Raw genomic sequence first — 12971 nt, 5'->3', positions numbered from 1 at the left:
CTTCCTTGACTGTGTCCCATTACCCTGCACGCTGTTTTGCTAAAAAGCTTACTACACTCTGCTTTCCACAGGTAGCACTAGGCACATATTCTTCTCTACCAAACTATACGTTATGGCATGCGGGGTTTAATTCCCCAATGTTCAACGACAGCCATGATAAACACCCTATTGGACAGCTCTGGATTAATTCCAATCATCTAGTAGTGTCCTTTAAAACGTGTATTGGTGTCCATAGCACACAGTCATTCTTGCATTTCTCCTCAATCAAAATGCAGCCACCATGGCCAAGATTCAATCCTGTGTACTTGGGCAGGTGCACGCAAACACACTTCTTTCACTGGAATGTTACCTGTATAGGAGGTATTATTTATTCACATGATGTCATCCACATCACTAACTGAATTCCTGCAGCATTTAGACAAGATTGCCTATGGCACTAAGAGAGATAGGGGAATTTCGTGGTTATCGTTGTCTTGGTGTCTCTTGTCATGGATTTTGATATGAGAATTTAGTTTGGTTTACGTGTGCGTTTAGAGGCTATGTGTGTCTGTTCTTGCAATTCCAATCTTACGGATATTATTATACTGCTTTCTTTTCCCTCCAGTTGGGGCTGACAGTACTAAAAAATGAAATCAAATGAATGACTGGTGCAACATTCATCCTGTCCGTGGTCGCGTACACAGGCACCACACAACCTATCGCGGTATTCAACCAGTCTTTCGCGTCTTATCATTGATAATTTGTACGTGTACTCACTGAAAAGTGTGAGAGAGTGGATATTCCCATGAACTGTATGGAACAAGAAAAGAGCGGGCCCAATAAAAAGGGTCAACTTAGTCAAAACATCGGCTCTGACTGCACGGTGTAGAAGACCACCGATTCGCATTGAATTCATCGAAATCGTGGTCTGCCTTGTACGGTGCCGCTGAAGTTTTGTGACAGGAGAATAAATTAACATGTGTAAACCTATGAAAGCATTCAATTTTTTGGACAACCACTCAGCCCAAAAGCAATGTGTGAGGGTATCCACCGACCAGTGCAGTTTTTGTAGCGAAAGCTACATTGGGCTGCGATGAAGCGATTTCGCCGTGACACCAATTTCCACCGTGGTTGCAGAGCTCTTAGGGCCGCTGCCTAGCAACCGCCGCAGCTGGCGGATGGATGGATGGATGGATGGAATATAGGAGCGTCCCCTTTGAAACGGGGTGGTAGCAAAAGCTATCATGCTCATTTCTCTCCATGTATCTTAATTATTGATTTAGAATGGTTAACTAAACCATCATTCTATTTATTACATTTTTGTTCCTACATTACTAACATTATGTCACTTCTCTGCTTTTAAGCCACCAATCATCCAGTCGGTTTTTGCTAGTTTCCACCGCCGGTTTATTCACGCGGCCACTGGTATCTCTAAACCCCAGAGCTTCAGGAACAGTGATTGCGCCTGCATCAACTTCCGGATGGATACCATTACATTCGAGAATAATATGATCAATTGTTTCACTGGAGTTACCACATACAGCACATGCGTCATCTTCATTGTTAAATTTCTTTTTGTAGCTGCGTGTTCTAAGGCACTCTGATCTAGCTTCAATAAGTAGGGCACTGCCTCTTGAGTTATCAAAGAAATCTTCCTTCCTGATCTGCATTTTCCACTTAAGGTATAATTCCACACTCTGTTTCTTTTCCATCGAATTTATCCAATTTTTACCTTCTGTGTTTTTCACCTGTTGCTTAATGCTCTTTATTTCTCCGTCCTTGTGACTAGCATACTTACTAGTTAGTTTCCTAGTTCTTTTCCTCCATTGTGAGTCCACGCTTTTTAAGTACAGGTATTTAAATACTTCAGCTGCCCATCTGTTACTGTCCAATTTCCTCAGGCGTTCCTCATATAATATTTTACTCTGAGCTTCCCGTACTTCGAAAGATGCCCAGCCCACATCTCCCTGTACCGCCTCATTTGTAGTTTTGCCGTGGGCACCTAGTGCTAATCGTCCAACGGATCTCTGATTTATTTCTAATGTCGACTGTACCTCTGATTTTAGGCACAAAACCGCGTTTCCGAAAGTAAGTCCGGGCACCATAATTCCTTTCCAAATACCCCTCAAAACCCCATATTTATTGTATCCCCAAAATGCCTTATGCTTCATTATCCCGACATTCCTTCGCCCTTTGGCCTTAAGTGATTGCTCATGCTTTCCAATGTATGCCAATCCTTCATTTACCCATCAGTTCAGTTCAGGCGTTCAGTCGTGTCCGACTCTTCGTGACCCTATGGACCATGTCACGCCACGCTTTCCGGTCTCTCACTATCTTCTTAACATCACATAGCTTCATCTGCAATGCCTCGAGAATGCCATCTAACCATCGCTTTCGCTGCCTACCCCTTCTCCGGCGACCCTCAACCTTTCCCAACATCAAATCTTTCTCCAGCGACTCCTCTCTTCTCATCAGATGACCAAAGTAGCTGAGCTTTAACTTTAGAATTTGACCCTCCAATGAGCAGTCAGGGTTTATGGTTGACAATATCGACTGATTTGATCTTCTGGCAGTCCAAGGAACTCTTAAGAGTCTTCGCCAGCACCACAATTCAAACGCGTCAATTCTTCGGCGGTCAGCCTTTTTCACAGTCCAACTCTCGCATCCATACATCACAACTGGAAAGGCCATAGCACGGGTTATACGGATCTTGGTTGGCAGACTAATGTCTCTGCTCTTTACTAGGCGGTCAAGGCTAACCATTGCTCTCTTTCCCAGAAGCAGGCGTCTCCTAATTTCATGGCTGCAGTCTCCTTCCGAGGTAATCTTGGCGCCCAAGAACAGAAAATCTGTCACAGCTTCCACTTCTTGTCCATTGATGCTCCAGGACTTGATAGGGCAAGACGACATGATCTTCGTCTTTTTAATGTTCAGTTTAAGCCCAAACTTCTCACTCTCTTCTTGTACGCGCATCAGAAGTCTCTTGAGTTCCACTTCACTTTCTGCCATTAAAGTGGTATCATCCGCATATCTAAGGTTGTTGATACGTTTTCCAGCAATCCTCACTCCAGCTGAAGACTCGTCCAGACCGGCCTTCCTCATGATGCACTCTGCATATAGGTTAAATAGGCAGGGCGACAGTATGCAGCCTTGCCTCACCCCTTTCTCAATCGGAAACCAATCAGTAAGACCATGCCCAGTTCTGACTGTGGCCTCTTGCCCTTCATAAAGGTTCCTGAGGAGACAGATGAGGTGAATTGGAACTCCCATCTCTTGGAGAGCTTGCCACAATCTGCTGTGATCTACGCAGTCAAACGCTTTCGCATAATCAATAAAGCAGAAGTAAATGGGTTTCTGGAACTCTCTTGCTTTTTCCATGATCCAGCGAAGGTTGGCAATTTGGTCTCTAGTTCCTCTGCCCTTGCGAAACCCAGCTTGCACGTCCGGAAGCTCCCGATCCACATACTGCTGCAGCCTACCTTGCAGGATTTTCAACATCACCTTGCTAGCATGCGAAATAAGCGCGATCGTGCGGTAGTTGGAACAATCTTTGGCACTGCCTTTCTTTGGAATGGGGATGTATACTGACCTCCTCCAATCCTGTGGCCACTGCAGGGTTGTCCAAATCTTTTGACATAATGTATGCAGTGTGTTAACAGCGTCGTGGTTGAGGTTTTGAAGCAACTCAGCTGGAATACCATCAATTCCGCTAGCTTTGTTCTTAGCAAGGCTGGCTAAGGCCCATTCAACTTCACTCTTCAGGATGCCCGGCTCGAGATCAGCAATCACAACCGTCCTATGTTGGGTTTGCTCATCTTCTGGCGCCATATCGATAATGGTATTGTGACTGGCCATAGGGTTTTCTTGGCAGGAAATACTGGAGTGGGTTGCCATTACCTTCTCCAGTGAATCACATTTTGTCAGAACTCTCTGCCGTGACCTGTCTATCTTGGGTGGCCCTACACAGCAGAGCTCACGACTTCATCGAGTTTCGCAAGCCCCTCCGCCACGACAAGGCAGTGATCCATGAAGGGGTCATTTACCCATACCCCCAGATATTTATATTCAGCTACTCTGGGTATTTCATGGCCTTGTATTTTAAGACCCTGATCAGTTGAGCCGTTGAAAATCATCAGACCCGACTTAACTGCGCTGAAACGGAAGCCTAGAGCGTCCCCTTCGTCTTTGCAATTCTTCCAGACTCTCAGCTAGCAGCACAATATTGTCTGCATACATCAAACCGGGGAGGCGCTGCTCTACCGCCTTTCCACCTAATCTATATGACAGGTTAAAACCTAGGTTACTGTCTTGTATCCTCCGTTCCAGGTTTATCATATAAAGCATGAACAGCACCGGTGATAGAGAACAGCCTTGTCTTAATCCTTTGCATATTTTGACATCCTCCGTACTTCTTATCCCTTCCCACGTAATTTCTACTTTGTTATCCCGGTATATTTGCTGTAGGAACTCTATTATCTCATAACCGATACCTTCTTCTTTTAATATGTTCCACAGGAGTTCCCTGCTTACATTGTCGTACGCCCCGTTTATGTCCAGGAAGGCCAAATACAAAGGTCTATTTTCCACTCTAGATATTTCAATGCACTGGGTAAGCACGAACAGGCTATCATTTAAGCGCCTACCATTTCTAAAGCCGTTCTGAAGTTCTCCGAGTATCTTGTTACTTTCTACCCATGCTTGCACCTTTAATTTCACCGCCTGCATGGCTAACCTGTACATAACAGATGTTATGGTAATCGGCCTGTAGGATTTTATGTGCATCCTGTCTCCTTTCCCTTTATAAATCAAATTCATTTTACTCTGCCGCCAGCTGTCCGGAATTTGCTTATTCGTTATGACTGTTTCCAGAGCTTTTAACAACATTTCCTTACTTTTTGGACCGAGTTCATTAATCAGCTTGATCGGAATTCCATCTATTCCTGTAGATGTGTTTTTAGGAATATTTTTTTCTGCCTTTTTCCAGTTTAGATTGGTCAGTTCTAAGCTGCTTTGTATTCTGCTACCTTGTGTTGCTTCCTGACTTGCGGAGATTGCCCTATCGTCGCTCTTAAGTGACTCGGCTATAACTGATGTAATGTAGTTCACTGCGTTGTCTCCCTTTAAACAATTTCCCTCGTTATCTTGAATCTGATCCTGCTTTCTCTGATTCTTTTTCCCTAGCCAGCATATATGGTTCCAGAATTTTCTTGCTCCGCCTCTAGAGGCATCGTGTATGTCAGCCATCCAGCAATCGGTGGACTGCTTTATTTTACTTTGGACGAGGGCCTGTACCTCAAGTTTCTTTTGTCGATATGATTCCCATTTTTGGTCGATTTTCTCCTGAGATACCTGTGCTTTCTTTGCCACTCGGTGTTCCCTTGAAGCAGCCCGTCGTTGTTCAATAGCTTCCCTGATTTCCTTATTCCACCAGCTCCGTGGCTTCCTCTTTCCATTCCAGCAGTTTGCTACTTTAACCACCTGAATTTTCCTCCTTACGAGTAGTTCTACCTGTTCATAATCCCAGTCTTCCATGGGGCTTTTCTCTATTGCTTCCTCTATGTCTGCTGCTATCTGCGCTATTTGATCGTCGTTTAATTTTGCGTTTACGTTTTGTCTAAGTTTCATTTTTCTTTTCATCAAGGGCCCCACCTGCAGACTAATACGTTTATGATCACTTCCCAGACTACACTCCCCTTCTTCGTCTATTTCCATTTTTGTGACCTTGCTATAAATTTCCTGCGACATTAGACAATAGTCAATGGTCGTCTGCCTGTTGCGGAATTCCCACGTGATTTGGCCTTCACATTTTGTTTCTGTATTTACTATAACTAGACGTGTCGCTCACAGAAATCTAGCATTAGCTTCCCGTTACAATCCGTGTATCCATCCAGATCGTCGATGTGGCCGTTCATGTCCCCCAGTAGAATAATATTGGCCCCGTTTCCAAACTGGCTTATATCATTACTGAGACATTCAACAAGATCCTTATTTTCTTGCCTGCATTGATGTCCTGTTCCTAAATAAACTACCCCTAGCCATGTCCTTATGCCGGCAATTGTTCCTGAAACCCAGATATGTTCTTTACAAGATGATTTAATTATTTGCCAATTTGTTCCCTGGTGTATCAACATACCTACCCCTCCACCCTTTTTTTCCGTTTTCGTTCTGTTGCACCCTTCCCAGACGTAGCCTTCTATAAACGGCGGATCTTCTAGATCCCTGAGATGAGTCTCGCAAAGAGCGTACACACCTATTTTGTCATCCTTCAACTGCTGTTCTATCTCTAGCCATTTCGATCTTTTTCTACCTCCTTGCATGTTTATGTAGCTGATCCTAGTGCTAAATTTCTTTTTTGTACTTTTCTTTCTCGAGCTACTCTTTGCCATTTTGGGGGGCTCGGCCTCCATTATTACACTTTCTTCTGCTTCACTTCTAACTACCTCTGTGCACGGAGTCCTCGCGGACCCTCTAAAAAAGCTACAGCCCTGCCTGCCAGGCACCAGCCGACCTCTGCTCCCACCCTTCTGTTAAAATGAATGCCATCTCGCTGAAAAGCCCTACCAAAACCTGCTTTATGTACCTCCCTGTTTACCTCAACCACTTCGAAACGCTTCTCCAGGCTTAACTTTCTTATGTCCTGATTAACTGTCATCACGTCCTTTTCCAGCTTTCCATTCAATCCTAGCACCTCTGGTACTGTGCATACAACTATCTGCGTTTGCTGTGCTATCTCCCTGATCTCGTCCACTCCCTTAGCTAAACTTTCCACCACTCCTGCAGCGTCACCATTTAGGACATCGTTTAGCCCCGCGGCTACTATTACCATACTGCGCTCTGCGGAATTCTTCAAAAGCCTATTTTTACTCTCTTTCAGTACTGCCCTCATTGTTCTCCCTGGGAAAGCTCCAACCAACACTCTCTTATCACCCTTTACATGTTCCAAGATATCTCGCTTGCACCTTTTCATGTTAGAATCTCCGGCGATAAGCACCTGGGCCTTCTCTCTCCCTCTCCCAACTGTTGGCTCCTGCTTTCGGTTATCTGTGTCCTTATCTCTGGGATTTTCATTCTTGCCGCGCACTTGCGCGGCAAGACTGTGATGTCATACTAGATGCCGTGCACTTGCAGCGCCATCTAGTATGACATCACATCGCTGGGCCGGTCTCCTCATGAAAAAAAAAAAGCATCTCCACTGGGAATCGAACCTTCATCCCTCGTAAATTAGTTAATTAGTAATTAGTGACAGTGGCAGTGATGATCATAATGACAGAGATGACTGACTAAGACGTCACCAGGGGATTCACGCATATATGAAGCTGATCCCTACGGGCGCCCGATTCAGGCGTCCGTGCGGTGCCTTTCGTTTGGCGCTTCCTCGAACGCCACACAACACAGCATAAAGGAGCAGACGCAGTACAGCAGGCATCAGCAGCGTTTCCAATTCGTTTACAGGAAAGAAAAGGCGCAGTATCTGTCACAATTTTCTGTGGGCAAGCCCTAAGAAAAAAGAGGAAGGTGGGAGTGAAAAAAGAGATAAAGAGGTGCCCTAGTAGAAGGCTGCGGACCACCGCGCAAGAAGCTTTCACCTCATTGCATTTTAGTGGTCCAAGGTGCTCCCTAGAATTTTTTATATACGAGTTGACTGCAAATTTTTATTTGCTTAGTTAGCTTAAATTATCCCCTCTGTTGACCTCTAATCAGCATGTTACAACTGAATCCAAAGCAATCGTGGCAGCACATGCTGGACCATTCTGTTACCCAAACTAAGCAGCTGAGATGCTTCGCTTTAATGCTAAAATAGCACCTGTTATAGCTTCACAGTTTGCAGACTAAAACAACTGGAAATGAGCGTTTCGGTGGTGGCAGTTTTGGAACTGAGGCCATTAATAATATGCTGCCTCTTCAGCATGTGTTCTGCATCAGTAACAGCTCACTGTTAACGGATTTGGAAAGCTGTCGAACATGTTGCGTGAAATATGTGGCCAGCTGCTTCTGCAATTGAGCTACCACACAGGTGAACGCGTAACTGCAACACTGAACAGACAGTGTAATTATGTCTTGGTGAAGTAATTTACTGCTGCTGACTTCATGTGCACAGAGGGCTCCCCAAGAAAAAGTTGATGTCAAAATATTTAACACCATGAAAAACTTTGCAGCTAATTTTTCCAACATAGAGTGGACCCATAACAGCGAACTTGATACTGAGCGAGCCGATTCCACCTACGACCACAGACATGGTGCACTAGCCCTGAGAATGCTTGCTCTGTCTGGTCTGTTTTTGGTTAATGGTATTTAACGTCCCATAGCAACCCAGGGTATGAGAGATGCCGTAGGAGAGGGTTCCAGAAGTTTCGACCACCTGGGGTTCTTTAACATGCATCAACATCGCACAGAACATGGGCGTCTTGCTTTTCCCCTCCATTGAAAAGTAGTCGCCGCTGCCAGAATTCAATCTCGCATCTTTGAGTTCAACAGTTGAGTGCCCTAACCACTGCGCCATTGCGGAGGGGTGTTTGCTCTGTCTGGCAGCACAACCTCAGTGAATACCTCCTACAGACCATTTCACAAGCATCATCGAAACCAGTTTGACAGGGCTGTAGGGAGGGTTAGGGGAAGATTTTCATTTTCAGCTGTCTCTATGCTATGAGCACAGCCAAGTGTCCAATATGCCAGCCCCAATTATCACTTTTTGAAAACGTCTATAGAAGCCAACTGTTGCCACTACAGTTTTGTTTAAGAACTGAAGTTTGGCACCGTAGTTCTCTTTTCACTTATACGATTGGGGTAGCACTATGACTAAATGAATCCTCACCAAGGCACAATTTGTTATTCTGTTCCCATCCCATGGCATGAAAGGGTGCAAAGCAATGGGTATACAGATATTAGAAAGCAAAACAAATTCTCGAGGCAGCAGCACAAAATAGAAAAAAATAGAAAAATAATTAATACATTAAGACAATCACTGCTTTTTCATCGATTCTATACCTTTAATGTTGGACGTGCTTCCAGAGCTTTTCCAATAGCTTTCGCTGCGTCAGGGCCCAATGTGTTGCCCTCCAGGCAAAGCGTTTCCAACTTCGGGCAGCGAGCAATCGCTTCAACGATGATATCCGCTAGAGGAAAAAAAAAAAAAAGAAAAATGACCAGGCATAAATTAATTGGGCACGGTGGCACGATAGACACAATGCGCCTAAACATGTAGGTGTTACTTGTTGAAACAGCTGCTAATCTGTGTTCTGACTCAAGAAGATACGAGGGACAAGTGCCTTGCGAACCCGGCTTCCAGCGTGGCTGATATCAAAACATCATTATGGATCATCGACACTCTCAAGCACGGGCATCACATGAGATCAAGCACAACTCCGGCTGGGCTTATAAAGTACGGACCACCAGCAGCCAGCTTCAGTGGACACGGTGGCACGATAGACACAATGCGTCTAAACATGCGGCTGTTATTTCTCAAACAGTTTGGTTATTACTGCTATTGTTGTCATGGCTACAAAAGTGACAATTGTTTTGTTGTAGTGCTGCTGTGCCCCAAAGTGATTTTTGCTGCTTTTGCATCAATGTGTGTCTTACTGTCAGGAGATGTTGAGCTCATCCTGGGCCTGATATCAAGGCACTCTTGAAGGAGCTGTGTGATGGCCAAAAGGCAATACAGGCTGAACTAAATGGTTTAAGCAAAAGGCTTTATAAGGTCGAAAACAGCCTAAAAGCCTTTAAGAGCCATGGCTGCAGTACTGAACAGCTGACAAAGACAGTTAATGACCTTGATGGCACTCTTGGAAAACAAAACGAGAAAATAACTGCTTTAGCAGATAGAAGCAGAAAGAATATTTTGTTTTCGGAATTGTAGAAGGCGAAGAAAAAATACTGAAGATCTCAAAAACCAAAGTTCTTAAGGTGTCACTGTGGAAACCGAGGAAAGAATTCACAGAATTGGTGAGGAAAAAGCTAAGAAGCCTCGACCGGTTATTCTTAAGCTCTATGACTACAGGGAAAAGCTCTGTCAGCAAGAAAAGCAAGAACTGTTCAGGAACTGCAAAAAAACTAAAAGGAACCGTTATTTCCATAGGAGATAATTTTTGCAAAGAAACATACAGCCAAGGTCAACAGCTGTGGAACTCTGCCATGAAAGAACGAGACGAGGAGCAAATGGTTCGACTTGAATATGATAAGCTAGTTACAGACTAACATTTTCTTCTGGGATAAGTCTAAGGGCTGCCGTGTTAAAATTCATGGTGCAAGAAAGTATCTGCTTACTCGAAATCAGGAATGAATAGAGGCACACATGCACCTTCCCTTCAAAATATCGACGCTAAGAGTCTGGTCAATAACACCGCAGAATTAGAGTAAGCACTAGCTAATTACGACCCGCATGTAGTTACAGTCAGCGAAACTTGGTTACGCCCGGAAATAAAGGATAGCAATTTGGTGCCTCCAGGATACAGGATAGTTTATAGTGACTGGGGAACACAAGGAGGGGGCATTGCAGTAATCATAAAAGAAGGCACCGAATTCTCACTGATCAGTGGTATCTTAGACCGCCAAGTGCACCTTTTTCATATCAAGAAAACTTGCAGATCTACCTTGAAAATACGAAATCGAGGAATCACAGGCTGATTATTGCCGGAGATTTTAATATGTTAGGCATTGACTGGGATACTTTGACAACTGGAGACACAGAAAGCAGTGAATTGCTCCTGGATATTGCTTTTAATAATGACGACGCAGGCGGTGACTGAAAGTAGACATGTAGCAGGCACAGCTAAATCAACGCTGCACTTGGTGTCTCTTGATGGAAGAATCGACAGCACGAAGTGAAAACTGAAGAGGGTGTGTTCGATCACAAACTTTTTTTTTTTTTCTCCAGATAACGGCACAGCCTGGATTGTAAAGGTTACGAGAGAGCGCCATCCATGCACCTGATTTTGATCAAGTGGACCACACAAATATTATCGACTACTGATGATTTTCCTTAGAGAGATTTGAAAGGGAGGATGATATTGTCACCAACACACGTAGCAAGCAGCACAACAACCGAGCTGGCCCTTTTTAATCAAGCGAAAAACTCGAGAGCGACGAGGATGAAGCTTAGCCACGTGCCAAGCCATTCGGCCACTTGGTGGCGCCAGAAGATGGTCAGCGGTGTGGCATTGCCCCCCTTCCAAGGGGCATCGACCCGATGCCGCAAGCGTAGGGGAATAGTCGAAAAGCGGGGCAAGTAATACGGGAAAGTCTCTGGCTCTGGTTTGGATCCTGAATTGGTTTACCGATTGTAATAGGGCTTCATTCTGGCAACGTGAACTATTTCAGATTTCGGCTGCCGAGAGGAGCGTACAGTGCCTTGTGGTAGCACCTCGTAGTTCACCGCGCTGAGGCGGCGGAGCACCTCGTAAGGTCCAAAGTATCGCCGCAGAAGCTTTTCAGAGCGCCCTCGCAACCGTATTGGGCTCCATACCCAGACTTGGTCGCCGGGCGTGTAAGTCACCTCTCGGTGTCGCAGGTTGTAGCGCTGGGCGTCGTGTACTTGTTGGTGCCGAATTCGCTGTCGGGCAAGCTGGCGTGCAGCTTCTGCGTCACGAATAAATTTGTCAGCCCCCACGACAGTGGAGGGCGCAGAATCTGGAAGAAGCATGGCATCCAGCATAGTCAAGGGTTCGCGTCCATGGACCAAATGAAATGGAGTGAAGCGTGTTGTTTCCTGGAGTGCAGTGTTGTATGCGAACGTGATGTACGGCAGAATCCGGTCCCAGTTCCCATGATCATCGTCTACATACATAGAAATCATATCGGCAATTGTCTTGTTAAGCCGGTCAGTCAGTCCATTAGTTTGAGGATGATAGGCTGTTGTCTTGCGGTGGGTGGTGCCACTGAGTCGAAGTATCTCACTCGTGAGTGCCGACGTAAACGAGGTTCCTCTGTCAGTTAAGACGACTGTTGGCGCACCATGACGGAGTACAATGCTGTGAATGAAGAAATGCGCAACTTCATCTGCGGTACCATGTGGAATGGCCTTGGTCTCACAGTAGCGGCTAAGGTAGTCAGTGGCAACCGCTATATACCTGTTACCCATGGAGGACTTCGGAAATGGGCCCAGTAAGTCCATGCCGACCTGTTGAAATGGGAATTTCGGGGGATCGATAGGCTGTAAGAGCCCAGCTGGTTTAATGGGTGGTGTTTTCCGCCGCTGGCACTCACGGCAGGTACGGACGTAGCGGTGCACAATGGCAGCTAGCCTGGGCCAGTAGTACTTTCGGCGTATCCGTGCCAATGTGCGAGAAAACCCGAGATGGCCGGAAGAAAGGTCATCGTGGCACGCACGAAGAACTTCGTCATGTAGCGTTGCGGGTACTACAAGCAGATAAGCAGTTTCTGTTGGACCGTAGTTCTTCTTGTAGAGCACACCATCACGCAGGCAAAATGACGACAGTCCGCGCCTGAAGAGCTGAGGAGGAGATGACACGGTTCCTTCGAGGTATTCAATGAGGGGTAAAAGTTCAGAGTCAGCCCGCTGCTTTCGGGATAAGGTGGACGTCGCGATAACACCAAGGAAAACGGAATCGTCGTCAGAGCCGTCCGCGTGGCAGGGAGTAGGGGCGCGGGACAGACAGTCAGCATCACTGTGTTTTTTGCCGGACTTGTGCACGATTGTAACGTCAAATTCTTGCAACCGAAGGCTCCATCGAGCAAGCCGACCCGATGGATCTTTCAGGTTTGCCAGCCAACACAGAGAGTGATGGTCGCTCACGACACGAAACGGACGACCGTACAAATACGGACGAAATTTCATGACTGCCCACACAACAGCGAGGCACTCCTTTTCGGTAGTTGAATAATTAACTTCGGAACGGGACAAAGTGCGACTGGCGTAAGCGATGACACGTTCTGCACCGTCCTGCCACTGAACAAGGACCGCACCGAGGCCAACGTTACTGGCATCCGTGTGCAGTTCCGTGTCGGCCTCTTCGTCGAAGTGGCCAAGTATTGGC

General features: G+C 45.8%; 1 protein-coding gene and 1 pseudogene across 1 annotated transcript in view; one reads left to right on the top strand and one right to left on the bottom strand.

Moving 5' to 3' along the window:
• Positions 1-12971, bottom strand: part of LOC146194057 (ran GTPase-activating protein 1-like) — a 98673-nt gene that overhangs the window by 79316 nt on the left and 6386 nt on the right. The window contains exon 2 of the mRNA XM_084602952.1: positions 8965-9092. Coding sequence (XP_084459078.1) covers positions 8965-9092 — 128 coding nt within the window. The remainder of the gene's footprint in view (positions 1-8964; positions 9093-12971) is intronic.
• Positions 9324-10061, top strand: LOC146194058 (uncharacterized; annotated as a pseudogene).

This window comes from Amblyomma maculatum, chromosome 4 (assembly GCF_055883805.1).
Source record: "Amblyomma maculatum isolate TAMU_Amacu chromosome 4, ASM5588380v1, whole genome shotgun sequence".
In the NCBI taxonomy this organism is placed as follows: domain Eukaryota; kingdom Metazoa; phylum Arthropoda; class Arachnida; order Ixodida; family Ixodidae; genus Amblyomma; species Amblyomma maculatum.
The sequence above is the reverse complement of the archived record's forward strand: the minus strand, read 5'-3'. Positions and strand labels throughout refer to the sequence as shown.